We start from the raw sequence: 27923 nt of genomic DNA on the forward strand, positions 1-27923 counted from the left end.
TTCTACTCTAGCTGAGCACTAAAAGTGCTTTATACAACACGTTTTGAATTTACCCATTCATACAAGCACGTTTTTGTACAGCAGGGGTTTCCAAACTATGGCCTGTGGGCCAAACATGGCCTGGGCTCAGATTGTATATGTGTCCATACATGTATTATTTTTGGCCCACTGGTACTATGACAATAACTGTATCTTTGTGTGTGAGTGTGTGTGTCTATATATATATATATATATATATATATATATATATATATATATATATATATATATAGAGAGAGAGAGAGAGAGAGAGAGAGAGAGAGAGAGAGAGAGAGAGAGAGAGAGAGAGAGAAAGAGAGAGTGAGAGAGAGAGAGAGAAAGAGAGAATTGAGGCCCCCCCTTCCTTCCAGGTACTGCAGAATCTTTTAGTGGTTCGCAGTACCGGCTTACTTTCACCCCTGGTCATAGGTGACAGCGTTGCCAACTTAGTGACCTTTTTTTTTCCCCCCAAAAAGCGACTAGTGAGAAATTTAGCGACTATTTCTGGTGACTTCATCAACTTTTGGAGACTCTTTGAGATAGCCCAGAAAGCTGGAATCCTCCCCCAATGCCTTGTTCTGTGTACATACAGCACTCCCTTCATCCATACAGACTTCTTTTCGGCACTGAGGGACATTCCCCCACCCACCCCGGACCTCACTGCCAACAAAGCTGCAACTTTTCCAGAGACACTTGTCACAAACAGAGCCCTGCACCACATTCTTCTCAGCTCTGCGGGGGGTCATGGTTTTCAGTAGGGGTGTGCAAACAAAGTGTATGCAGCAGTTATCGCATCTCTCGCTGGTGGGTTTAATGACCGTTTTTGGGATTTTGCCACTATTGAAAAGGACATGTTGCCATTGACCCTGATGAAGCGCCACCTCACCTGCAGCTACACCTGCAGCTGGCACTAACTGAGCTTCAGTGTGACAGCCAACACCAGCATCTCTCCCTCTTACCTTTTTACCGGTGTTGTGCCAAAAAGTGATACTTGGTATTTGCCAAAAAAAAAAAAAAAAAAAGAGGGCAGCAGAAGTTGCTACAAATATAACATCACAGCTCTGTAAAGATAGTTGATGAGGCCAAAAAGGACTGGATTGATTATAATGTAGATACAATTATACAGTCATAAAGATAATTGCAAAGCAGGTCATTTCTTTATTTTATTTAAAAGGCCTTCATAAATCCTGTTGACTTAAGTCTACTTACCAATTTAAGGAGAGAGATTTTAGATCAAAAACACATAAAAACATCGGAAATCTTTTCCTTTTTTTTTTTTTCGGAAATCACTCTTTGGCACAACACTGGCAGCTGGATAAGATCAAGTTTCAAGAGATAAACGTTTGCAAAGAAAATGTTCAGCTTGTTTGGCTCCACATGTTTGTGTGTGCAGATTTTCTCTGTTCTGAACTGAAACAAGAACTGCTGAGATCCGGACTGAGTGACTCCACTTACATGACATTTTACACACATCTACCACTGCTCTGGAGCCACACCTGCCCTGTACCTGTGTGCCTTTCACGTCAGTAGCTTACCTGTTGCTCTGTTATCAGAAGTACACAGCAGTATTTTACAGTTTCTGTATGTTATGATAAATTTCTGTTGGAAATTCAGAGCTTTATGCTCTACATTGGGTTACTTAATGTTTGCTTGCTGCATGGAAATGAAAGTATTAAATAAGAATATTTATATGCAGCTCCCGATGCAGCTCCTGATGCTAACGTTAGCATGGCGCTGTCTCTCCTGCTGAACGCCATTAACGAACAGCAGCGGGTCCACCCCGACGGTGTTCTTATTATCGCGGGAGACTTTAACAAGGCCAACTTAAAGACTGTACTCCCGAAATTCCACCAACATGTCAAATGTTCTACAAGAGGGGAGAACACTCTTGACCATGTTTACTCCAACATTAAGCACGCTTACAGATCCAAACCCCTTCCCCACCTCGGCCAGTCCGACCATCTTTCCCTGCTGCTCACCCCAGCATACACCCCCCTCAGACGGAGAGCCAGGTCTACTGTAAAAACCATTACAACCTGGCCTGAAAACGCACTCTCCGACCTACAGGACTGCTTTGCATACACAGACTGGGACTTATTCGAACACGAGGACCTAGAAACATTCACAGTGACGGTACTGGACTACATTAAGTTCTGTATCGGAAATGTGACTGTCAGCAAAAACATCCGGGTTTTCCCTAACCAGAAACCCTGGATGAACAGCCAGGTCCGTTCACTCCTCAAAACCCGTGATGCTGCCTTCAGGTCAGGCAACAGAGCTCTGTACAGCGCTGCTCGAGCTGACCTGAAAAGAGGAATTAAAAAAGCCAAAACGGACTACAGGAGGAGAATAGAGTCCCATCTGTCCAGCAATAACACACGGGAGGTGTGGCAGGGCATTCAGAACATCACAAACTTCAGAGGCTGTGATGTGACTGCAGGAGACCTGAGTGTGTCACTAGCAGAGGAACTTAACTGTTTCTTTGCTCGCTTTGAGATGCCTCAGGACCACCCATCTGCTCCAGTCCCCCCCCACCAGGCTGCACCCCATTCATTCATTCATTAAAAAAAAAAAAAAAAAAAAAAAAAAAAAAAGTAGCGCCGCAAGAAACGGCTGCATGACCCAAGGACACATATCCCCCTATGTGTGTTGTGTTTGTGTATTTGGATGGTGTTCTGTAACTGCAATTTCCAATGTGTGAACTTGTTCACCCACATGGCAATAAACTTCATTCATTCATTCATTCATTCACTCACTGTCCAGGAGCATGAGGTACGGCGCGTGCTCCTGGCAGTGAACCCCAGGAAGGCTGCTGGACCAGACGGAGTACCTGGCAAGGTGATCAGAGCGTGTGCCCACCAGCTCACCCTGATTCTCACCAGGATTTTCAACCGCTCCCTGGCCCAAGCAGTCATCCCCCCCTGCCTAAAAACAGCCACAATCATCCCCGTGCCCAAAAGGTCATCTGTCACCAGCCTAAATGATTACCGCCCTGTGGCCCTCACACCGGTAATCATGAAGTGCTTTGAGAGGCTGGTTCTCCAGCACATCAAAGACCATCTGCCCCCCACTTTCGACACCCATCAGTTTGCATATCGTGCAAACAGATCCACAGAGGACGCCATCGCTGTAGATCTCCACTCTGTGTTGAGCCACTTGGAGCAGCAGCAGAGCTACGCTCGCATGCTCTTTGTGGATTACAGCTCAGCGTTCAACACAATCATCCCGGACATTCTCACCACCAAACTGCACACCCTGGGCCTCCCCCCTCTCACATGTTCCTGGATCAAGGACTTCTTAACCAACCGGCCCCAGACTGTGAGACTTGGCCCCCATCTCTCCTCCACCCGCACACAGAGCACTGGCTCCCCACAGGGCTGTGTGCTGAGCCCCCTCCTGTACTGCTTCTACACCCATGACTTCAGTCCGGCCCACAATAACAACCTCATCGTCAAATTTGCTGACGACACCACAGCGGTCGGACTCATCTCAAAGGGAGATGAGGCAGCTTACAGAGAGGAGGTCCTGAAGTTGACAGCCTGGTGTTCAGAGAACAACCTGGTACTGAACACCATGAAAACCAAAGAGATCATCATCGACTTCAGGAAGCAAAGGACTGACCCAGCTCCCCTCTACATCAACGGCGAGCGTGTGGAGAGGGTCCACACCTTCAGGTTTCTCGGTGTCCTCATCTCTGCTGATCTCTTTTGGTCAGATAACATCACAGCTGTTATCAAGAAGGCTCAGCAGCGACTTCACTTCCTGAGGGTCCTCAGGAAGAACAACTTGGACTCAAACCTGCTGGTGACCTTCTACCGCTCATCCATTGAGAGCCTGCTGACCTACTGTATCACAGTATGGTACGGCAGCTGCACTGAGGCAGACAGGGTCAGGCTTCAGAGGGTAGTCAAGACAGCACAAAGAATCGTTGGCTGCCCTCTCCCCTCCCTGATGGACATCTACACCTCCCGCTGCATCAGCAGAGCCAGGAACATCATCAAGGACAGCTCACACCCTGGCTTTGACCTGTTTGACCTGCTGCCCTCTGGCAGGCGCTACAGGTGCATCAAAGCCAGAACAAACAGACTCAAGAACAGTTTCTTCGCCAGAGCAATCACCACCCTGAACTCACACACTCACCCATCGTAACTGTGCAACACACACATCTCTGTGCAATATTATATTATTCATACTGAACAATATCTAACATTCCTATATTATGTAATATCCAGTATTCATTCACTAGTGCAATATTCATTCACCAAGTGCAATATTCATCATCTTCATTATTATATGTATACACATATTTACTTTTCTTACAATGTACAGATGCACCAATGTATATATATATTTTTATACATTCTATTTTTTGTATATTTTACACATTGTTTATTTTCTGTATATCTCTTGATTATATTGATTATACTAGATTATAATATTTTTACAATATTTTGATTTTTATTTTAGAGAGTTTGATTTTCTGTTACATGGCACTGAACAGGAGTGGCCCTCCAATCTCATTGTACATCCTGTATAATGACAATAAACATTCTATTCTATTCTAGTCTATTCATTCTTTAAAGCTATGTCATCAGGGACTGTTGCCCCACAGGCACTTTCACATTGTCAAATCTGGCTCTCCTTAAAACAAGCTTGGACACCCCTGTTCTATAGCTAAGTGCTAACTATCTAACATACACACTCTGGTCCCTCTGGTGTACTCAGACGGTGGTGTCGTGGTGTACCTCTGGTGGGCATAGGAGAGCAACTTGGGGTTCACTGTCTTGCCCATGGATACTTTGGCATGCAGCCTGGATCAGCCAGGAATCTAACCACCACCCTTCTCATTAGTAGATGATAGGGCTGGGTAATATATCGAGTTTTTAAAAAATATTGATATATTTTCATATGCGATATAAGTTGAGACAATATTGTTTATATCGATATAGTCTATGTCGCATTACAATCATACTTGTAGATCCACCGGTTCACCTTTCTCCTCTCCCAGTTTGTCTCTGCACAACTTCACACTGCCCGGCCTCTCTCCGCTTTACCCCTAAATCATACAGGAAGTGACAGCATGGCAGTGTTGCCAAATTAATGACTTTGTGGCAAGATTTAACAGCTTTTCACACCCCGCTGGTGACTTTTTTTCCCAAAAGCAACTAGCAACAAATTTAGCGGCTTTCCGGTGAGGTCAATGTCTTTTGGAAACCTGAAATCCTCTACTGTTGCCGTGTTTTGTGTACATACAGCCTTTGTACTGCGTCCGTTTGTACTCTTTGGCATTGCCCAGACCCCCAAGAGTCCCTGGCTGCAGGTAAGAGAGTGCCGCCATACTGCAACTCCATAGCAGAAGTTGGTTTGTACCGTAAGTCACGTGACCTTAATAGCGGAAGTGGGTCTTTTTTGTGTGCTTGCAGACCCCGCATTGAGCAGGTGGGCCCGTTGCTGTGATACATCCATATGTCTATGGATTTACTGAGCTGGCTAGAACCCTGCTGACTGAAGGATGGAGTTTTATTCATTCAGTCTGTCACAGTCCTGGAGGAAGTATTTTCCAGTGAAGCAGACTTCATCAGACTGACTTTTTAAAGAATAAGTCAGCCTTCTCTATTTTTGCTCTGTATCTTTTCTGTTTACATTTTAATAGCACAGCTGTGAGTCTTGTTAATAAAAGTGCCTGTGTGACATTTGGGACATGTAACTTTGCCTTTTTGTTTATACCTTTTCTGAAGAAAAAATATCGACATATATATATTGTATACTGCCAGTCAGCTAAAAAATAACGAGCTATTACTTTTGGTCCATATCGCCCAGCTCTAGTTGATGACCTGTTCTACCTCCTGAGCCACAGCCACCCTCAATGCAATGATGGAAATGGCTCCACACTAACCAACACAGATGTTTTTGTGTGTCAGAGAGACCTAGACACAGTGACGATTTGACATCACAGGGCTTTCCTATAGCAACCCCACCCACTTTTAGGTGTTCCTCAGTTGTAATGGAAAGCAACCAAACCGAACTGAGTAGAGTTGAGTCGAGTTGAACTGAGTGGAAAAAAGATATTAGTGTCTTTAGGTTTAACTGATCCAAAAGAGAGGTTGAACAAGAACAAGCATATTTAAGTCCATAAACCTCTAAAGTAACACTAACTGTGGGCATGTTATTTTTTTCCCGAAGTGTCTATGGTTATGAAAAAAAATCTTATTGCTTTACTGTAATATAGCCTGCAGATGTCTAGATTTAAACAAATAACCCAGGAGGAAAACAAATGAAACAAAAAATGATTGTTGGGCCATGCTTCAGGCATGGCACCACAACAGCCTACGGGTTGAATACATTGGGACTTCAAGTATTTTGAAGAATGCATGCCTGAAGGTGAAACCCCAATGGCCAATCACTGGTATGTACTTGCTGGAACTGTTTTGAAAGGCAGATATTCTAGAATGCACAGCATTTAGACAGGGTAGCAAAAACAATACTGTTGGTAAGTTTTCATTTTGCCTTTTTTTTCACCAGTAACTTTACATAGAGAGTCGCAGCTAGATAGACAAAACTGTACACCAGAGAGACCTGAGAGATCTGACACAGGGAGTGCCCTTTCCAGCAAATCATTATAGCATGGCATCAAAGAAAAGCTGTCTTGAACAGTATGAACTGGTTCATACAGCCAAACCAGTGTGAAAAATCTATAACTACAGGCAAAACACTGGGTCCTCCAGAGGGCTGCTCTGTTTTTATCATGAAAGCCAATGGATGAGCCAGAGACAGAACTGGACTGCATGGAGGGCAAGTTGTGTGCTGAGAATTTAAACCTGGCATGTGCTGAAGGGAGTTTGGGGTCAGCTGAGGTAAGAGAAAGCAGGGGAAAGGAAAAGCAAAATTACTTTGTTGTCTAAAACTGTTGACTAGTGTAGCTGATATTTTGAGGGGCTTTCAACAAGTTATTAAAAACAGAGATCATTATAGTGCCAAGGTTTTTCCTCTACTGGTGTCACATGCGACGGTTCCACCACCGACGTGCCGGTACTCGTGCCAGTGCTGGTGTCGGTTTCAGTGAACCGGCAAAATGCTTAAGAAGGAGCCTGCATTTCCACCGCGCTTTATGAACTGATCCTTTACATATGAGTGTGGGCGGGTCCTCGTCTGGACACGTAAACTGAAGGGCACAAACGTGGGAGAACACGCTCCCCTTTCTTGTGCTGCGAACACATTTTACAGTCCAAACCAAAGTGCTGCAGCATCTGTGTGCAGCACAGAGGTAAACACAGACAGCGATTAGAGCAAGACGACAAGTATGCACTTTGCATCCTTTTATCTGTGATATGAACTGATACAAAGCAGCAAGTTCAGCCTTAGGGCCCAACCTAATTTACAGCCATGAAAATCGCATTGCTTTTCTCCTGAAATACACACCATGCAGTGAAATAGAGGTAGAAAACTTTATGTTGAGATGACAGAGTCACACCCTTCTGCTACTTTTGTCACACGTTCTTGGTTCGAGACCAGCTAACTTGTGGGGCCCGAGTTGAACCCGTTTTTTGTCTGAGCACCAAGTATGTTTGCAGTGGAAAAACCGCTGAACGGTTCAAATACCGGCACCCCGTCAGTGGAAAAAGGGCCATAGTAGCCTAGGTATCCTGTACCCTAGCCATTTCCAAGAGGGATAATCTTGTATAATCTGGATGTGACGCTTGGTTTCCTTCTTGTTGGATGCATCCCGAATAGCTACCTGGGGAGTGCCCAGGTGGTACATGAAATCTTTGGTTTCCCACCTTTCTGTGGTGTGAGCTATGCTCTTAGGAACACAAGCTCCAGGTAGCATGTCTGTTTTATTGTCTGGCCCCTCTCCTCTGGTGGTGAGAAGATCTTATGGAGTGGATCACAGCTATGCATTGCCCAGAAATGGCAAATTGGAATATGTAGTACAGTATATATTGAAATGCTGTACCTGACAACCTTGGTGTTGTGGCAGTGCAGTGGTAACTTTTAATTATTTAGACAATGTCTTTTACATTACGACTAATAAGAGGCTGTGGTCAACAACCACTTTAGCCAAAGCAGGATCATCTTGCCACCTTGTGACATTGTTTCAAAGTGTCCAAACACAAGATGCCGTTACACTGAAAAAGGATACTGCAGTATTTAAGGTGTGGTCAATAACAGGGAAGTGTCAAGACTCATTGTTCATCAAACAAACAGAAGTGAAGTCCTTAAAGTTGGGATGACAGCATAACTTGATGTTTATTCAGAATCCTTGAGTCCTTCCCTTCTACTTCTAGTCCTTGGAATGCATAACCTATGCATTACGAAGCACTTCAAGATGCCATTCTTTCTTGTAGTGTGGCTTAACTGCAGTCAGTCCACTCTCTGTGTGCAATCACCGTGGAAGCAGATGCCCTATATTCCTGAGGGAATTGGCTGACAAGGTCACATAGCTGATTGATGTTAGCCTCCCTGTGCACAGGTTCAACACCAATCTCCATTCCGGAGGTGTTGGAGAGGAGAGTGCCCATGGGGCTGAAAAGCTCCCTTGTGGATTTCAGGGCTGTTCTTTGCCATAAAGGTGACAGTATCTACTGTATTTGTTCATTTTCTAGCATACATCTATGCTGTTTCACTCTATGCCCCATTAAATTGCATGCTTCCCTACATAAATTATCATATTTGCTTAATACTCCATGGCAACTATTATTATATCAGACAGTCACAGAAAAGGCAGTGTAGAAGAATTATTATACTAGTCCTTTCTGTCTTTACACATCCTTCACTCTTTCCATATGTAATTTCAGTAGAAAAAAAAACAATTCTGGAACAATAATTCATGGGAGATCTGTGACAATGTATTCCCTTGAATTGTAAGAAAAGAAAAAGGAAAATTTGATGGTTTTTCTGTCCACTCAATCTTAATCAGCACCCAGTTTGAATATTATCTGAAGTAGATCTTAATTCACAACATGTGAGCACTGAGAAATTAATTTTACAACTGGCTGGTAACAACATCTACAATACTGGCCCAAGGATCCAATCTGTCTTCTTGTATTTTTTTCCCTCTACAGTGAACTTTGAGGTAAATGTAATTAATAGAAGGATATGTTATGTAAAACCCCTAATTATGGATGGCAGCGATTAATCAATCATCAGTTAAAAACTTTTAGATTTTTTTTCTCTTAAAATTATATAAACACACCTTGCAGAAGACCAGGGACACACACCAAACTGCTGGGGCTGCATCAAAGCAACACAAACACTACATAAATTACACTGAGTGGTTGTCTAGCAGTTGTCTGGCAGCTGTCTAGCTTAACTGGCTTTCCAGAGATTTATGCTAATTTAAACTACCAGCTTCAACAGATGAGTTGATAGAGAACCGTGCTAATGATGTGGACAAGCAGAAGTTTACGACATGTAAGAAAAAAAAATCCTGGACTTTGAAGGCAACATTCTTCCTTTGGTGTAATTACAGTCAACTGCAGGGAATGAAATATAAAAATATTCTTGTGCAACTGTACCTGTATCTACACCTGGGAACATGCACTATAAATAGGGAATAAACAGTAGTTGACTTATGTTGAACATGTTGCCAAGATATGATGATTACTCTAAACAAATCCATCATTGTTAGTAGATCACCCGCAAAACTTTCTACTCTCATCAGTGCATTAGTAACCTTGTGCTAATTTGCCTGTCCCTAAGTGTTATATAAAGTAATATGTCATCATAATCATTATTGAAATTACGGACCCAGTTAGAATATAATAAAACTTGATAAACATAAATATGTACCATATATATATATATATTCATCCATTTTCTAGCAATTTTCTCTAATTTAGGATTGCAGGCAGGCAAAACTGTCATAGGGCAAAAGGCAGGGTACATCCTGGATATGCTGCCAGTCTATCACAGTATTAACACACAGAGAAATACAACAATTCATGCTCATATTCACACCTTTAATTCAATTCAATTTTATTGACTGTATATAGTGCCAAATCACAAGTAGTCACTCAGGTAACCTACCTGAGTATTGTTGCTGACCATGTCCAATGCTCCAATGCTCAGTTGATACTATGGGGCCCAAAGTGTGCCAAGAAAATATTCTTCATGTCATTACACCATCCTACCAGCCTAATCTGTTGATACAAGGCAAGATTGATCCATGCCTTCATGTTGTCTGTGCCAAGTTCTAACCCTACATCTGAAATGTCACAGCAAAAATCAAGACTCAACAGACCAGGCAAAATTTTTCCAGTCTTTTCCTGTCCAATTTTTGTGAGCCTGTGAGACTCATTCTCCTGTTCTTAGCTGACAGGAGTTCAGCTCATTTCAGCTATACTTCCACAGCGCCAGTTCATAACAACAGTCACCTCAAGGTACTTATTTCGCAAGGTAAAGATCATAAAATAAAGGGAATGGCCACATGTAAAGTCACTTAAATCACCTTTCTTCTCCATTCTGATCCTTCAGTAGGACGTCTTTTCATTGCATTTCTACATGCCTAAAAGTATTGTGTTGCTGCCATGTGACCTGCTGATATTTACACTGTCGAGCAGGTGAACCAGTGTGCTTACTGTATGACCACAGGCAGCCATCCACCCTTTGCTTTGTATAACACAGATTCACCATCAGTGTTTTGTGGATAAATCAAAGCCTAGATTTGCATTCTTTGGAGATCTTATGCCTGCTTCCAAATGTGAATCTGCAAGATTGCAGATGGTTGGGTTATTCAAGGTCACAACAAAGGACAGATAAAATCCATGGGAAAGTACAACTGGGAGTCATGCTTCCATGTCTATGAGAGAATATTCTTGTCCATTGTTTGATTAAAACCATGGCCTAATGCTTTCCTGCATCAATTAAGAGATACTGAGATATCATTATGAATAATGCAGTGTGTTAATTCTGATTTCATGGAAATGAATATCATCAAGTTGAACTTTTTGTGAAGATTATGTGAATTATTTTTAAAGGCCCTGCAATGTCTTTCCCAAGGTAAAAACAAAAAAAAAAAGAAGAAGAAGAAAAAAAGAAAATCTGAAATCTTTCTAAAAGAAACAATGAAATTATTCTTTTGGAAATGAAACATAAACATCTACACTTCAAAGAAAGCCAAAACACAACACTCATCCTGTCTGACACCTTTGTTGTAGCTGAATCCAGCTGCTGACAGGATCGGCAGCAGTAGCCACATCTTACCTTGAACAATGAGATGCACTTTGGTAGACTGTGGTTTCTTGTTTGTTAGAATAGAGCATACATAGGGCCCTTCATCGTGGACGTCAACGTTTTGGATTTTGATGCTGTACTCTGTCACTGCTGTGTTTTCCATCAAGATGACGCGAGGATCCAGAGACCACTTCTCAGTCCCTGCGAATAGAATAGTGGTGCGATTGAGCCATGCCACTCGTGAGACTTTGCTATCCACATTGCATCTGGTAGGCAGAAAGAAAGACAAAAGAAATGCATTAGTGATTTATCCAAGGACATAGGGATTTGTCTTAACCCCATGAAACATCTAACAAAAGCAACACTTGCAGAATGAATTAGATGACAATTTATTTGATAACACAAGGTGTGCTATGTTGCCTGTGGAAGATTTACTTTGCCAACCGACAGGTGGAGCGAGGTTATTATTATTATTATTACCTTTATTTTACCAGGAAGTCCCATTGAGATCACAATCTCTTTTACAAGGGAGACCTGGCCAAAATAGCAGCCATATAAACTCAAAAACATCTCAAAATACTATGAATACAACATGAAATATAAATGACAACTCTATACAATACCTATAATATAAAACATTAAGTGGCTTCTCAAGAGAAACATCTGCAACTCTCATTCACTGCATTCCTCATTATGCATTTAAATTGACCAACAGATAGAGGCATATTTAAATTGAGCTCTTTCTGTAAATCACTCCATGTTTAAGGTGCATAGTAAAAACAATGTTGTTTTCCCCACATCTGTCCTAACTCTAGGTACATCAAAAGGCAACCTTTTAGAAGACAGCAGCTGTTCACTATTGGTATTAGGACACAGAAAGGTGCACAGGTAAACTGGAAGTTTATATAAAATGGTTTGATAGAGGAAAATATACCAGGGCTGTTTTCTTCAAAGTGTCAGTGATGTAGTTTAAGTAAGGGATGGTTCAGGGTCACCTGATCCAGCCCAGGCTATAAACTTGGTCAAAAAGGACAGCTTTACCGTAACCCTAAGCACTTGGCCACATTGTTTAGGAAGAACTCCCTTTAAACAGGGAGAAACCTCCAGCAGAACCAGGCTCAGGGAGGAGCACCCAGCTGCTGTGACCAGTTGCAGAGTGAAAGAAACTAAACTGACCTAAAGCAGTCAAAAAGCTTCAATTCCATCATCAAACAGGGGGAAAAAAATGGAAAAGTGAGACTTTGCTCTCACTATGAGGCCAAATTGGAAAGTACAGCATTGTGCTTTAAACATTTGATTTAGATAAGGTTTACCATACTTGTTAGGTTAAAAACTGCAGGTATCAGAACACTGTTCATTCAAAACAGTTTGAGGTACACAATTATTCTAATCGCAATTTATGCTGTAATATGAGGCAGCCTGTGAAATTATATTAAACCAAAAAGCTGCCATTTACTAAATTAAAAAACCAAAACAAACAGGCCACTTGTAGACGCGTCAGTATGATGATCTGCTTGTTCTCCGCAGGACTCTGGTGTGTTCTGAGTCATGGGAGTTGATATGAGGTGCTGCTTGTCATTTTAACAAGCAACACCTCGTATCAACTCCCATGACTCAGAACACACCAGAATGACACTAAATTAGTTGTTCTGTTTGTATTTCTTTGCCTGCTGGTGCAGAAGCTAAGGTGCAAGCCTTCTGTCTGTATTCAGCCAAAAACTGAGGTAAAATAAAATATCAAGTTTGTTCCAATAAAAGAACAACTTTTCTTAAAATTTTTATTTAACTTTTTAAAAGGTAAAACATGATTTTGAGAAGCAATCTGTTTCGACTCCAAGTGAACTAATTTGTGAAGGTGTATTAAAACTGAAATTAATAATAATTAAATTAATAATTTAGAAAATGCAGTCTTTGGTTACCCCAGCTTTATTTATTCAGTGGTTAGGGTTAGGCTGTCAGAAACAAATCATCCTCAATGTTTTTTTTGGTTTTTTTTTTTGAGAGGATTATAATTGTAATTAAATTGTTGTCTGATTAATTTGGGCAGCTTAAAACAATACATCTGCTTTAGCTTCATTAGTTCAAAACAATTAAGAGCAAGAGAGTTCCAGGGTCACTGCTACAGAAGTTGTGTCACCTTTAGTTCCCAGCCTTGTATGACACATGGCCAGCAGACCCTGATCACATGACTTTGGGCCATGCTGGGATGTGTGGATGTAAATGTTTACTGATGTATGACTATGCTTGACTATTTACTGTTCTAAAAGTCAAAAACCACTACCTTAAAATTGACCCTGAAATTAATGGGGAGCCAGTGCAGCACCATTAGCAACAGTGTGACCTGTGAGCATTTAAAAGACTTCAGAGCCTTGCGGCAGCATTCTGAACAACCTGCAGATGACCCAAGGAGGTTTGTTTTAAGACAACTGAACAGATAGTTACAGCAATCCAAACATGATAAAATATTCATGAATATGTATGTACCAAGGTTATTCCTGAAACTTTCAATGTTTCTTAAACAAAAAAGCAAAAACAAACAAAAGATTTTACAGTACGTGACTATCCCAAGTCATCCCAAACTTCTTGATAGTCGATTTAGCAAAAGTGGAACATAGAGTTTCTACAAATCTGTCCAGGTCACAAACATGGACTTCTGTTTTCTAAGTAAGTTTTTAGAAAATTGAATGCTATCAAACTTTTAATAAAGTCTAAGCACCTATGCAAGATCTGTAATTTCAAAACATGTTGGAGCTTAAAAGAGATATATAGCTGAATGTCTGCTGTATAGCAATGATAAGAAATGTCCTTAAAAACATTCAAAAAAGTGCTCAAGAGGGAGCAGAGATAACAGAAACAATAAAAGCCCCAAAACAGAACCTTGCTGCACCATATCAAGAGATGTGGACCTGTACCTAGAGGCAGCCACAGAAAAATATTGTTAGAACAGATAGGAAAAGAACATCTCCAAAGCAGACCCGGTGTACCCACTCAGTATCTCAGCCTATCAAGCATAATGAGATGGTCACTAGTCTCCAAGGCAGAGGACAGGCCCAGCATCAAAAGAACATTCTCCCACATCACTGTGCATGAAGATTTTGTTTGAAACTCTGAGAAGAGCTGTTTCAGTAAAATCTGGGAAACCAGATTAAAAATAATCAAGAAATACTGTATTTGTCTAAAACACCTAAAAACTGCTCAGCCAAAAGATGGGGACCCCTCTCTTTGAACAAAAAAACAGGTAAAAAGCCAAGAGAGCAAGAGGATGTTTTCATGATGTCAACTAATTTTGCTGATCAGTTAAATGGTAAATGGTAAATGGACTAGTTCTTATATAGCGCTTTTCTACTCAGTATGAGCACTCAAAGCGCTTATACAACCTGTTTTGCATTCACCCATGCACTCCCATTCATACAAGCACTTCCATTTTTACGAAGCTAAGTGCTTTTTAATTAACTAACATTCACACACATTCATACTCCGACAGAACGGTCGGAGAGCAACTTGGGGTTAAGTATCTTGCCCAAGGATACATTGGCATGTAGCCTGGAGTAGCCAGGATTAGAACCGCTGACCTTCCGATCAGTAGGTGACCTGGTCTACCTACTGAGCTACAGCCACCCAGTTAGACAAACAGATAAAATTATTTATGAAACAACTGGCCAGGCTGGGGTGGGACAGGGTAGGATGCCAAAGATAGAAACTGTGAAAAACTGTGAAATGTCTTCAAATCCAAAATACCCATCAGTTTTTTTAAAAATAAAAGCTCACACATGTAGAGAGATGAATTCAGTCCAAAATCAATCAGTGTCTGACTGATTAGTCTGCAAGTCTCATCACATGCAGTCCATATAACATGACAGTCAAAGAGCTTTTAACACTCAGCTGTGTTAGCTAACTTTCAAGTCATGCGTATAGCAATCACAAACAGAGCAAAACAAGAAATTTCAGGTTCACAGATTAACATGTCCCTGTCTAAACTGATACATGGGGTCTGTGTGATGAATACAAGGAAAGCAATGGTGTGAGGAGGATTTGAAAGAATGGGCTTGAAAATAAACTGAAACTTGCAGCCAGACTGAAAGTAACAAAAGCTTGTGAAAGCTCATATGTAACAGGGTGAGAACTTAAATTACTTCATTTGACTTAAACAACAGACAGTATAAACCTGAGTAATTGCTGATGTTGGGCAGAAAAACTGAAAAAGATTGACCTGTTAAAGAAATTAGAAGAGCCATTACAACTTTTGGAAACTTGTCATGCAAACGCAACACAATCATGCAATTTAGAATCACCAGTCCTTATTTTGTACTTTCTCCTTCTGTTAGTTGCTGGTGTAGTGCACTGTAACCTAACTAAAAATGAGCACATTGTTTCATCATAAGAGAGGTTTCGATCTTTAGAAAGGTAAAATCTTCAAAATGAAGTTTTCCCTCTTGTTCCATTTAATTTTTTATCATTGAGACATTAAAATGGTCATTAAACTGCAAACTTGCAATTGTGCAATATTTCTAAAACTTCCAGGGGCATAAGGCAAGCCCAGAGAAGCAACTTGGAGATCCCCAGGGGACAGAAACCATGGAGAATTGACAGTAAGGAGAGCACATCAACACATCCAGCAACAGTTCCAGCCACAAGGGCAAGGAAAATGCAATCCACTGGAGGGAGGCGGAGCAACACTGGTGCAGGAAAGTGGGCAGGACCACCAGATACATGGCTGGGCCCCATACACACAACCCCCACAGGGGGTTGGTTTGCATTGGGGAGGACAATGAGCCCATTCCATCCTCCCCTCAACCCCAAGAGGGGCAAGCCCCCACCCAACACACAAGCCCGAGTGGCACAGCCTCAGGGCCGCCTAATAGGACCCACCACCCCAACTGACTGGCACCCCCAAGCCAGGGAGAAATACCAAGCCCCCAAGAGGTCAATTGTCAATCATACACTTAAGTAAATCAATTCAATAATGATAATATATTTAGGTAGCAAACTGAATAGTGCCAATCACCACATTCACTGACAGCAAAATCAGGATTCAAGAGTTATACTTAATGAGTTAATGAATAGAGAAAATGCTTCAATAAAGTGCAATATTCTCTTTTTTAAAGAGGCAGATGGGATTGACTCCTTCACAATGTGCTAGATATAGCTTTTAGAAAACCTCTTCTCAGTAAAGTCCAGATCACCATGAGTAATCACGTGAACAGTTTTGCAACAAGTTTTGCATCAGACTGTATTGCAGTGACAGCACATATTTCTTAGCCAGACATCTCTAGACCTTAGTAAATTCCACTGTAATTCTTAGATGGATACACAGTTTAAGTAGTTGGGGTAAAGTGTCCTTTAGAAAGCACACTTTACGCTCCAGGGTCTATTTATGTTGTCTGGTTTGTGTGAATAACATAAACATAGTCAGTGCAATATCTACATTTTTTTTTCTCAGCTACTGTATTGATGCGGATCAACAGGGATACAGGAGTAAGTGGTAACACTTTAAACACTGTTCAAATTTAGAAGCAAAAAAATTTAGAGGTCATCCAGGCTTTTATGCCTTTAAGACATTCCTGCAGTTTAACTAATTGGTGTGTGTCATCTGGCTTCATGGATAGATAAGTAAGTAAGCAAGTAAGTAAATTTTATTTATTTAGCGCTTTTCACAGACACTAGTCACAAAGCGCTGTACATGCAAAAAAAAAAAAAAAAAAAAACAGACAGTAAATAAACACCATAATATCTAAAAACCAAATAATGTCAAGCTAAAAATAATTAAACACCATAATAGCTAAAACTAAAAATTCAATAAAAATTCTCAGCAGAAGGCATTTTTAAAAAGAAAAGTTTTTAACTGCTTTTTAAAAGAATCCACAGAGTCAGCTGAGCATAGATGTAGGGGTAGACTGTTCCACAGCCTTGGTGCTACTGACTGAAAGGCTCTGTCCCCCTAGTCTTTAGTCGTGTGCGGGGAACAACTAACAAATTCTGAGCCTGGGAACGAAGACAGTGAGAAGCAGTATATTTTATGAGAAGCTGGGAAATATAATCTGGAGCCTGGCTGTTTAATGCTCTGTATGTGAAGACGAGAATTTAAAAATGAATCCTAAAATCGACTGGGAGCCAATGTAAGGAACGTAAAATCGGAGTAATTTGAGCTTGTTTGCTAGAATTTGTTAATAATCTGGCTGCAGCATTTTGTATTGCTTGGAGACGTGAAAGAGATGATTTGTCCAAGCCAGTAAACAGGGCATTGCAATAATCTAAATGCGAAGACACAAATACATGGATAATTTTTTCCAGATCAGCCTTGGGGACCATATGTCATAACTTAGAGATGTTCCTTAAATGAAAGAAGCAGGAACGAGACAGAGATCTTACGTGTGAGTCAAAGCTCAAAGAGGAATCAAATATTACTCCAAGATTACGGATGCTGGACTTAGCGGTGGGACAAAAAGAGGCAAGAGCCTGACTGATTTTCAGATATAGATCAGGAGGAGCTATAATCATAGTCTCAGTCTTATTGGCATTTAAAACAAGGTAATTACTGGAGAGCCAATCACTGATCCGGGTTAAACACTGGACTAGGGTAGATAACCTATCCAACTGCTGGGGCTTAAAAGACATATACAGCTGAATATCATCAGCGTATAAATGGTAAGAAATCACCTTAAAAGACTGAGTGATGCCAGCTAAAGGGAGCATATAAAAAGAAAATAATAATGGACCCAGGACTGAACCCTGTGGGACCCCACAATTTAGGGAGGCAATGGTGGAACTAAATTTGCTGGTCCTAACAGAGAATGTCCTATCAGACAGATAAGAGGAAAACCAGTCTAGTGCTGAGCCAGAGATACCAGCCAAAACCTTAAGCTTGTTAAGCAAAATATTATGATCAATGGTATCAAAGGCTGCACTGAGATCAAGTAAAATGATGACAGAACAATTCCCTGCATCAGACGCCATTAAAACATCATTGTAGACTTTCAAAAGAGCAGACTCAGTAGAGTACTGGTTTTGAAAGCCAGACTGAAAAGGATCGAGAATTTGTAAATTGGATAGTAAAGTTCTGAATTGACTATCTACAATAATTAATAATAATTATTGTAGATAATTGCTAATAATTTACTAACGAATGGCAATTTAGAAATAGGTCGATAGTTGCCAATACAGCTAGTATCAAGGTTAGGCTTTTTTAATATGGGAGTTACCTCAGCGTGTTAAAAATAAAGTGGAACATGACCTTGACTCAGTGAACTGTTTATGATTGATAACAATGAAGGACCAATAGTGGTGACAGTCCCAAGCAGGACAGAAGAAGGTAATATCTCAAAGGAGCATCATGAGGGTTTCATCTTGCCAATTACCGTAACTAAGTCATTTAGTGTGATAGGAGAGAATGAGCTAAAACATTCAGTACACTGTGGACCATCTTCTTGATGGGGTGAACTTAAGGAAATTTTGGATCTCAGGTCCATCACCTTATTCACAAAATGACTAAGAAATGTGTTACAATCATCATCAGAAAGTAACAAAGCCTGCTGAGTTGGAGGAGAAACAATCCTGTTGATTGTATCAAATAAAACCCTGGGATTATTCTTACTGCATTTTATAAGATAACTAAAATAGGATGATCTAGCTTCTTTCGATGCCTCATTGTAAGACCGAAGGAGCTCTTTGAAGTATTCCCAATGAACAATCAATCCCATAGATTTCCACAGACGCTCTGCTTTACGACAGGAGCGCCAAAGGCCACAAGTTTGACTGTTTAACCAGGGTATGCAAGAACTAGCTGAGCAATGACTAGTTTTCAAAGGAGCAACCTGATTGAGAATGGTTTGGCAGTGTTCATTAAAAGAGTTAACAAGGAGCTCAACATTATCACCAGGATGAGCTGTAAAATTGAAAAGAGAAAAAAACTCAGATAAAACAGAATCATCAATAAAGCGTCTACGCTTAATGCGAACTTGGGGAAAAGATTCTGAATCAAAAGAAACATTAAAAGAAATTGATTTATGGTCACTGAAGACAACTTCATTTATGTGCAGATGGTCGAGAGTAACACCATAAGTAAAGACCAAGTCCAAAGTATGTCCAGCAGTGTGAGTAGGCCCAGATACATGTTGAACAAAGTTAAAAGAGTCCATGATGCTCAGAAACTCCTTAGTGGTGGCATTTGATGGGTCTAAGTGCCTGACTCTGTGGTGTAACTCACAAGCACACAGCTTAAAGTAGATAACCCATAAGCTGGAGAGGAAGTGATGTCTAACTAATTTAGAAGATGCTCATTTAATTTAGAAAAAGAGAAAGAAAAAGAGAAAAACACCCTTAGTAAAGCTAGGACAACCCCAGGTTTGTTTTCAGCACTGTAGCCAGGCTGACAAAGAGTCAGAGCTCTGTAGAGCTGAGTATTCCTTTAACTTTAACTAGTAGTGACTTCATGAATTTCTTCACAAATCATTCATAACCATCTCAAAGACTTATTGTTGTGTTCGCCTGCTTTCAGTACTGCTGGTATTTGTTTCGACTCTCTCTCTCCAGTTGATTTTTCAGAGTTAACTTTAATAGTTACTTCCTCCAAACCAGCAACATGTTTATTAGACCCCATTCCTACTAGACTGCTCAAAGAAGTTTTTCCAATTATTGATGCTTCAGTCTTAAATATGATCAATCTATCTCTATTAGTTGACTATGTACCACACGCTTTTAAGATGGCAGTAATTAAACCGCTACTCAATAGCAGTTTAATTACTTCCACCTTAGGGTTAATATTTCTAAAATTAGAAACATCTTGTCTCAGAGTGATGCTGAAATGCTAATTCATGCATTTATTACTTCTAGGCTGGACTATTGTAATTCATTATTATCATCAGGCTGTGCTAAAAGCTCCCTGAAAAGCCTTCAGCTGATCCAAAATGCTGCAGCTAGAGTACTGACAGGGACTAGAAAGAGAGAGCAGATTTCTCCCATATTGGCTTCTCTTCATTGGCTCCCTGTTAAATCTAGAATAGAATTTAAAATCCTTCTCCTCACATACAAGGTCTTGAATAATCAGGCACCATCTTATCTCAAAGACCTTACAGTGCCATATCACCCCAATAGAGCACTTCGCTCTCAGACTGCTGGCTTACTTGTAGTTACGAGGATACTTGGGCAATCACAGAGCCTTCAGCTTTCAGGCCCCTCCTCTGTGGAACCAGCTTCCAGCTTGGATTCGGGAGACAGACACCCTCTCTATTTTTAAGATTAGGCTTAAAACTTTCTGTTTTGATCAAGCTTATAGTTAGGGCTGGATCAGGTGACCCTGAACCATCCATTAGTTATGTTGCTATAGGCCTAGGCTGCTGGGGGTGGGGGGTGGGGTTCCCATAATGCACTGTTTCTCATTCACCTTATTTACTTTGTTTATACTCCACTCTGCATTTAATCATTAATTGATATAAATCTCTGGCTCTCTTCCACAGCATGTCTTTCTCTCCCCTCAGTCCAACCGGTCGTGGCAGATGACCCCCCCTCCCTGAGCCTGGTTCTGCTGGAGGTTTCTTCCTGTTAAAAGGGAGTTTTTCCTTGCTTCCTTGCTTCTTGTCTGCAGGATATCTATTATTTCACACTGGATCATTAAGAAGAGACAGACATTTTGCTTTGATGCAAAATGATACGTGACAGCTGAACAACAAGTACTAAAACAATAAAAGCAAAAACCTCTCATTTTAACGTCATCCCAGTTCTGGAAAATAAAACAGGAGGACTGTTTTTATGACAGTGTTCTGTAAATATTTTCCATCCATGATTCCTGCAAAGAGGGCATTTTACTTTGTTAAAATCACACCAGGCACAGAGAGTGATATTTGGGAAAAATTCAAGAAAGGCTTCAGGAGGTTTCTGCATATTAAGACACTGCATCCCATAAATTTTGCGTGGTTTATTCCCACCAGTCAGGTTGAGGGGTTGTGTGATGATATTCTATAAGTTGTCGTCATTTTGACTGCACAATCACAACAATTGATATAGAAAATGTATAAAACATTTTCTCTTGGCTGCATAATTACAAAGAAATTATTTTTTCAGTGTCCTGTAGTTTTAGAGTATCTATATAGTAAAGGAAACAAATATACTGTGATTAAAAAAATGGACAGACGTTTGTAATCAGGGTTGAAAATCGGGGTCTGCTGGGACTGGGAGATTTAATTTTTATGCTGTTTTAAAATTCTCCTGTCACCATATGTAGTTTTTGCACGTATATATAAATAAATAAATACTGAAGGATGAGGTTGGACACTTTTTTGCGTGACATGTGTCTGTTGTTGTATTTGGTTCCGTTCTGTTTTGCTTGTGTGCATAACCTGTGCTTTATTTGCTGCAAGCAAATATCTATATCAGTGTGTTACAGAACAGCTCAACATTATGATTCTGTTATACAGTAATAATAGAGCCTTGAGCAAAATTTAAATGCATGAATATACAGTGTAGCAAGTTGTAAATGAATGTGGTTCCATTACCGCTGCTCCCCTCGTGGATACACCAGACATTAACACCAGTTTTCCTGCTTAGGGGTTTTACCACTTGTGGGCTTGTGTCCACATCACAAGCGGTATCCCATTATGGTTGAGAATCGGCTAAGGCTCCACTATGGTCCTATCAAGGACCAAGTTGTCATTTTAAGTGTAGCAAATCTGCTCAGGAGAGCAGAATGTAGCACACACAACCTGCTGCCACTTTGGATTTTGAGCTTTAGTTACTTTCATAAATTGCTTAGGAAATAGTGCAGGCACATTCTGTGCAAATTAAGAACAGAAATTATGGGAAATATTCAGTTTTGGTTGGACAGTTACATATATCCATTTTGTACAGAAATATCATGATAATATTGGACTGTTCATAAAACGAGTCTGTTTCGCCCCTTCTCTATCAAAATATGTGGACTATCCATAAAACCGGGTTCCTTGCTCTGGTAACCAAAAATGCAAATTGAACTCTACCAGTTCTGTCAAGAGTGATCAAACACTGAACCACAATCATGTTAAGAGACTGCTGATGATTACCAAAGGTGTTACTGAGTTAAGGCTACAGTTACACTGGGGAAAACTGTATTATCAAAATGATTTTGACTGTGTGCAATCAACTTGCAATCTGCTTGTCTTTGAAATGGCAAATTTCTAATTTAAAAATTTCTAAACAAACAGATGAAGCTAGTTCATTTCATTAATGAGAAGCATTTTACCAAGAACAACAAAGTCTGCTGTTGATCTCACTGAATGAAAATGGTGCCTCCTGCCCTGTACAGAGATCTACAGATGTGTTTTAAAAATTGATGCACTGCAGGAAAGTGAAAAAAAAAAAAATCACTCATCAAAGCAAACTGTTTTCTTAGCAATCTACTATAGTGTAATATTTATTAGTTCATTCTTTAAACTGACAGAATTTTGTGCTGTGACTTTTTGACATTATTTTGTTGTAAAATTAAATGTCTCAACTAGTCAAATAACGCTAAGTGGAATTGGGATTTAATTCATGGTTTAATTCTGGCACATTAAACTGTTTGTATTATTGCATTTGATAGCAAATGTCTGAAGAGGAAAGCATGAGACTTGGAATGCTACACATGGTAAATGGACTAGTTCTTATATAGCGCTTTTCTACTCAGTATGAGCACTCAAAGCGCTTATACAACCTGTGCATTCACCCATGCACTCCCATTCATACAAGCACTTCCATTTTTACGAAGCTAAGTGCTTTTTAATTAACTAACATTCACACGCATTCATACTCCGACAGAACGGTCGGAGAGCAACTTGGGGTTAAGTATCTTGCCCAAGGATACATTGGCATGTAGCCTGGAATAGCCAGGATTCGAACCGCTGACCTTCCGATCAGTAGGTGACCTGCTCTACCTACTGAGCTACAGCCACATATTAACTTAACTAACTCTAACCCCAACATTCAGATATTAACTCTTTATTTACCAGGGGCCATTGGCCTGTGAACTTCAAACTGCTACCATTTGCGGACTTCGGGCAACAATTACTTTCAGAAACCGTTTTTCTGATAGGACAAACGGTCACATAATTACAGTAATTCAAAGCTTGATAAGATGTCTCAGCGGTGCCATGCTCGGCACTAACCAGTTGTTTACAGCAATTAAGAGCAGGTAACAGGTGTATCAGCATCAATTGCTTGCTGTTAAAGGCTTATCTAGCACCCTAACACAGTTCCATTAATAGCTCCATTTTCAATTCAACTCAACTCAGTTTTAATTATATAGCACCAAATCACAACCACAGTCAACTCAAGGTTCGTTATGTTGTAAGAGAGAAAACCAAAACAGTCAGATGACCCTCGATGAGGAAGCACTTCGCAACAGTGGGAAGAAGAAACTCCTTTTTAACAGGAAGAAACCTCCAGCAGAGCCAGGCTCAGGGAGGGGCAGTCATCTGCTGTGACCGGTTGGGGATAAGGGGAGGGCAACAGGACAAAAGATACACCATGGAAGAGAGTCAGAGACTAATAATAACTAATGATTAAATACACATATGACACATGTTGTATAATAGCGTCTATCAAGGCAAGTAAAGGAAAAAAAAAAAACATGAATGTTGCTCTGTGTGCGCACTGCTGAGAAAAGATGTTTTCACTGTGTTCTGATCACTGTGCAGAAATGAAACACTGGAACCCAGCCTGCTCACTGTAAAATGGAAAACAAGAAATATCCTTGTATGTGTCCTGCATTGGGATTCTCCCCCTCCCTTCCTCTGATGCTCTGTTACTTTCAGTTCAGTTCAGTTCTGTTTCAATTAAAAATTACTGTATTATTGCAGAGCAGGAAAACGTGGGGCTTGGTGTGAAGCACTCCTAATGAGGACTGAGTAACGAGTAACAGGACAGAGCCAAAGTTTTGGCACTGCAATCACAGCTTTGAGCCATCTACCAGTGCCAATTACACATTTGTTCTGATAAAATTTCCTCCTCATCCCGAATAAACACTCCTAGTAAAACTATCACGCAGATATCGGGTGCAAAATAGGATATGCTTTTGTAATTAAATTTAGTACAATTAGTAGTAAACTCCCTGCCACAAACTTTTATTACTTTTATTATTTGATGAAGCAGTCAAGTTACACAGACTGACCCCAACTGATTGCAGTATGTTATCAATCTGTCTGCATTTATGATTAACTGGAAAAATTCCCCTATCTGTTTGACTGCAGTTGCAGTCAGTCCAAGTTTTACCAAGACAGCCATCCATCCATCCTCTTATCCTGTTCAGGGTTGCGCTCGCGGTCAGCCCTGTTGAAAGGGGGAGAGGCAGGGTACACCCTGTACAGGTCGCCAGCCTGTCACAGGGCTAACACAGAGAGACAGACAACCATTCACACCTATGGGCAATTTAGATTCACCAGTTAACCTAACCCTACTAACGCCATGTGTTTGGACTGTGGGAGGAAACCGGAGTACCCGGAAAGAACCCACACAAACATGGAGAGAGCATGCAAACTCCACACAGAAAGGCCTGGGCCAAGGTGGATTTAAACCACAATTCAGTTTTATTTATATAGTGCCAAATCACAACAAACAGTCTCCTCAAGGCACTTGTAAGGTAAAGACCCTACAATAATTACTCGGCAAACCCAACAGTCAAAATGACCCAGCATGAGCAAGCACTTGGCCACAGTGGGAAGGAAAAACTCCAGCACATCTAGCACGTCAGTATCTTGACGTGCCAATAAATGTCAATTGCCAAACTCGACGTCAACGATTTTATTAGAAAAGTACACCATGAACATACAACTGGTGGAAAAAAGACACAGCAGATCAGGTGCCGGGATAGTTCAGGGCGTGAGCAGGCGACTGTGTATGACGCTTGGCTGTGCGACTGGCACAGGCTCAAGTCCCGGGCTGTCGCCATTTGCTGCGTGTCTTCCCCCGTTTCTCCTTCCCGCTTTCCTGTCTATCTTCACTGGAAAACTATGAAATAAAGCCCAAAAGGCCAGAAAAATAAAAGATACCAAAATCTCAAACTAATACAGTCCACAATTAGACTGCCTAAACAGTTCAAAAGTGTGACAAACACTTGCTCTTGTGCTTCACGGAAGTTTGACGCTTCCAGCATTAGTCACCATCGTGTTTGCATTATAGCGCCCCTGGTAACTGCTCTCCATTTCAGAGATATCTTGATGGAACCTTTCACCATGCTCACATCACCCAATTTGGGTGGAAAGAAGTCAAGATGAAAGTGAAGGAAGTGAATCTTAAGTGACATTCTGCAACCCATGCGTTTGAATGATATGAGCATGTCGGCAACTAGTTCTTCATAGTTTGTGGCTTTGTGATTGCCCAAGAAATTCTGTAGCACCTGAACAAATGATTCCCATGCTCTTAGTTCAAGGGATCTGAGCTTAGATTGAAAGAGTTTGTCTCTAATAAGCTCACGGACTTGGGGTCCATCAAAGATCCCAGCTTTAAGCTTGGCATCACTTTGGACTGGCCCAGAAACACTATTCATCACTTGATGTAGCACTAAAACTTTGTTTTTATCTACTGGAACCACCTTTTGCTGCAATTACAGCTGCAGGTCTTTTAGGGTATGTCTCCACCAGCTTTGCACATCTAGTGACTGAAATTTTTGCCCATTCTTCTTTGCAAAACAGCTCAAGTTCAGTCAGATTAGATGGAGAGCGTTTGTGAACAGCAGTTTTCAGATCTTGCCACAAATTCTCGATTGGGTTTAGGTCTGGACTTTGACTGGGCCGTTCTAACACATGAATATGTTTGGTTTTAAACCGTTCCATTGTAGCCCTGGCTTTATGTTTAGGGTCGTTGTCCTGCTGGAAGGTGAACCTCTGCCCCAGTCTCAAGTCTTTTGCAGACTCCAACAGGTTTTATTCCAAGATTGTCCTGTATTTGGCTCCATCCATCTTCCCATCAACTCTGACCAACTTCCCTGTCCCTGCTGAAGAGAAGCAGCCCCAGAGCGTGATGTTGCCACCACCATATTTGACAATGGGGATGGTGTGTTCAGAGTGATGTGCAGTGTTAATTCTCCGCCACACATAGCTTTTTGCATTTTTGTCTTAAAGTTCAATTTTGGTCTCATCTGACCAAAGCACCTTGTTCCACATGTTTGCTGTGTCTCCAACATGGCTTCTGGCAAACTGCAAACAGGAATTTTTATGGTGATCTCTGCATTTTGTCCAGAGTCACCGTGGGCCTCTTGGCTGCATCTCTGATCAGTGCTCTCCTTGTTTGGCCTGTAAGTTTAGGTGGATGGCCTTGTCTTGGTAGGTTTACAGTTGTACCATACTCTTTCCATTTCTGGATAATGGATTGAACAGTGCTCCGTGAGATGTTCAAAGCTTGGGAAATCTTTTTATAGCCTAAGCCTGCTTTAAACTTCCCCACAACCTTATTCCTGACCTGTCTGCTGTGTTCTTTGGACTTCATGATGCTGTTTACTCCCCAATATTCTCTTAACCAACCACTGAGGCCGTCACGGAGCAGCTGTACTTGTACTGAGATTAGATTACACACAGGTGGACTCTTTTTAGTCATTAGCAGTCATCAGGCAACTTCTGAATGCAATTGGTTGCACTCAGAGAAAAAGGGGGCTGAATACTTTTGCACACCACACTTTTCAGTTTTTTATTTGTAAAAAATGTTTTGAATCATGTATAATTTTCTTTCCACTTCACAATTGTATACCACTTTGTGTTGGTCTTTCACATTAAATTCCAGTGAAATATATTTATGTTTGTGGTTGTAATGTGACAAAATATGGAAAAGTTCAAGGGGTATGAATACTTTTGCAAGCCACTGAAGATTTGGAATCAGCATACCTGAAATGCCTTATATCAGGTATTTTTCTCTAGGTAGCAAAATCATTGTTGACCAGTGTAGCTAGACAGGTAATTCTACAGGTTGCCTGGTGGCAACCTGTAGAATTACCTTCCTGCTGTACACTCAACCTCTGGGTTACCAGTTCATCACTGCAGCTACTTGCATTTGGCTCCAGACAGCGAAAAAACCCCCCAAAAAACAAACAACAAAAGAAAAACATTAATCCAATCACTCACCACGCACCTTGGCCCGGGACTTTTCCTGGCTGTAAGGAGGTCACACTCCTAGTTTCAATCTAGTGTGACTGAGGCCTAAAGGAAGGTTAACCATACATTAGATGTGCTCTTTTTTCTTTTCTTTTGTTTTTTTGATCATTACACCCCAGAAGAAAAGTTCAGAAGAATCACTGAAAGACAAATATCAGTAGCTTGCCAACGGATACTTCAGCACAGACTGAACGCACACAGGGATCAAGTCACCATCTTTCCAAATGGTAGACAACCCTTTCTACCACCTGAGCCACAGCAGTCCGATTTGTTGAATATTAAAAAGTTGTTTGATGACATGAAACATGTAGGTGTGACAAAAATGCAAAAAATTATAAATTAAAAAGGAGGCAGATATTTTTTCACAGCACTGTATGTGCTGTGAAAATACTTCAGGTTCATTTGGAAATTAAGATATTCATGCTGTCTCTTCAGAATTCAACTTCATCATTCATAACAATCTCAAAAGATATATTTTTGTTCAGCTGCTTTCAGTACTGCTGGTATTTGTTTAGACTCTTTCTCACCGACTGATCTCTAAATTAACTTAAATGGTTATTTCCTCCAAACTATCAACACCCCTATTAGACTCCATTACTACTAGACTGCTCAAAGAAGTCCTTCTATTTATTGATGCTTCAATCTTGA

General features: G+C 40.8%; 1 protein-coding gene across 2 annotated transcripts in view; it reads right to left on the reverse strand.

The window, feature by feature from the left end:
- opcml (opioid binding protein/cell adhesion molecule-like) overlaps positions 1–27923 on the reverse strand; it is a 512217-nt gene that overhangs the window by 130423 nt on the left and 353871 nt on the right. For both annotated transcript variants that reach the window (XM_030745967.1, XM_030745966.1), the window contains one exon: positions 11221–11456. In XM_030745967.1, the coding sequence (XP_030601827.1) occupies positions 11221–11456 (236 nt within the window). The remainder of the gene's footprint in view (positions 1–11220; positions 11457–27923) is intronic.

Source organism: Archocentrus centrarchus, chromosome 14 (assembly GCF_007364275.1).
Source record: "Archocentrus centrarchus isolate MPI-CPG fArcCen1 chromosome 14, fArcCen1, whole genome shotgun sequence".
NCBI lineage: Eukaryota > Metazoa > Chordata > Actinopteri > Cichliformes > Cichlidae > Archocentrus > Archocentrus centrarchus.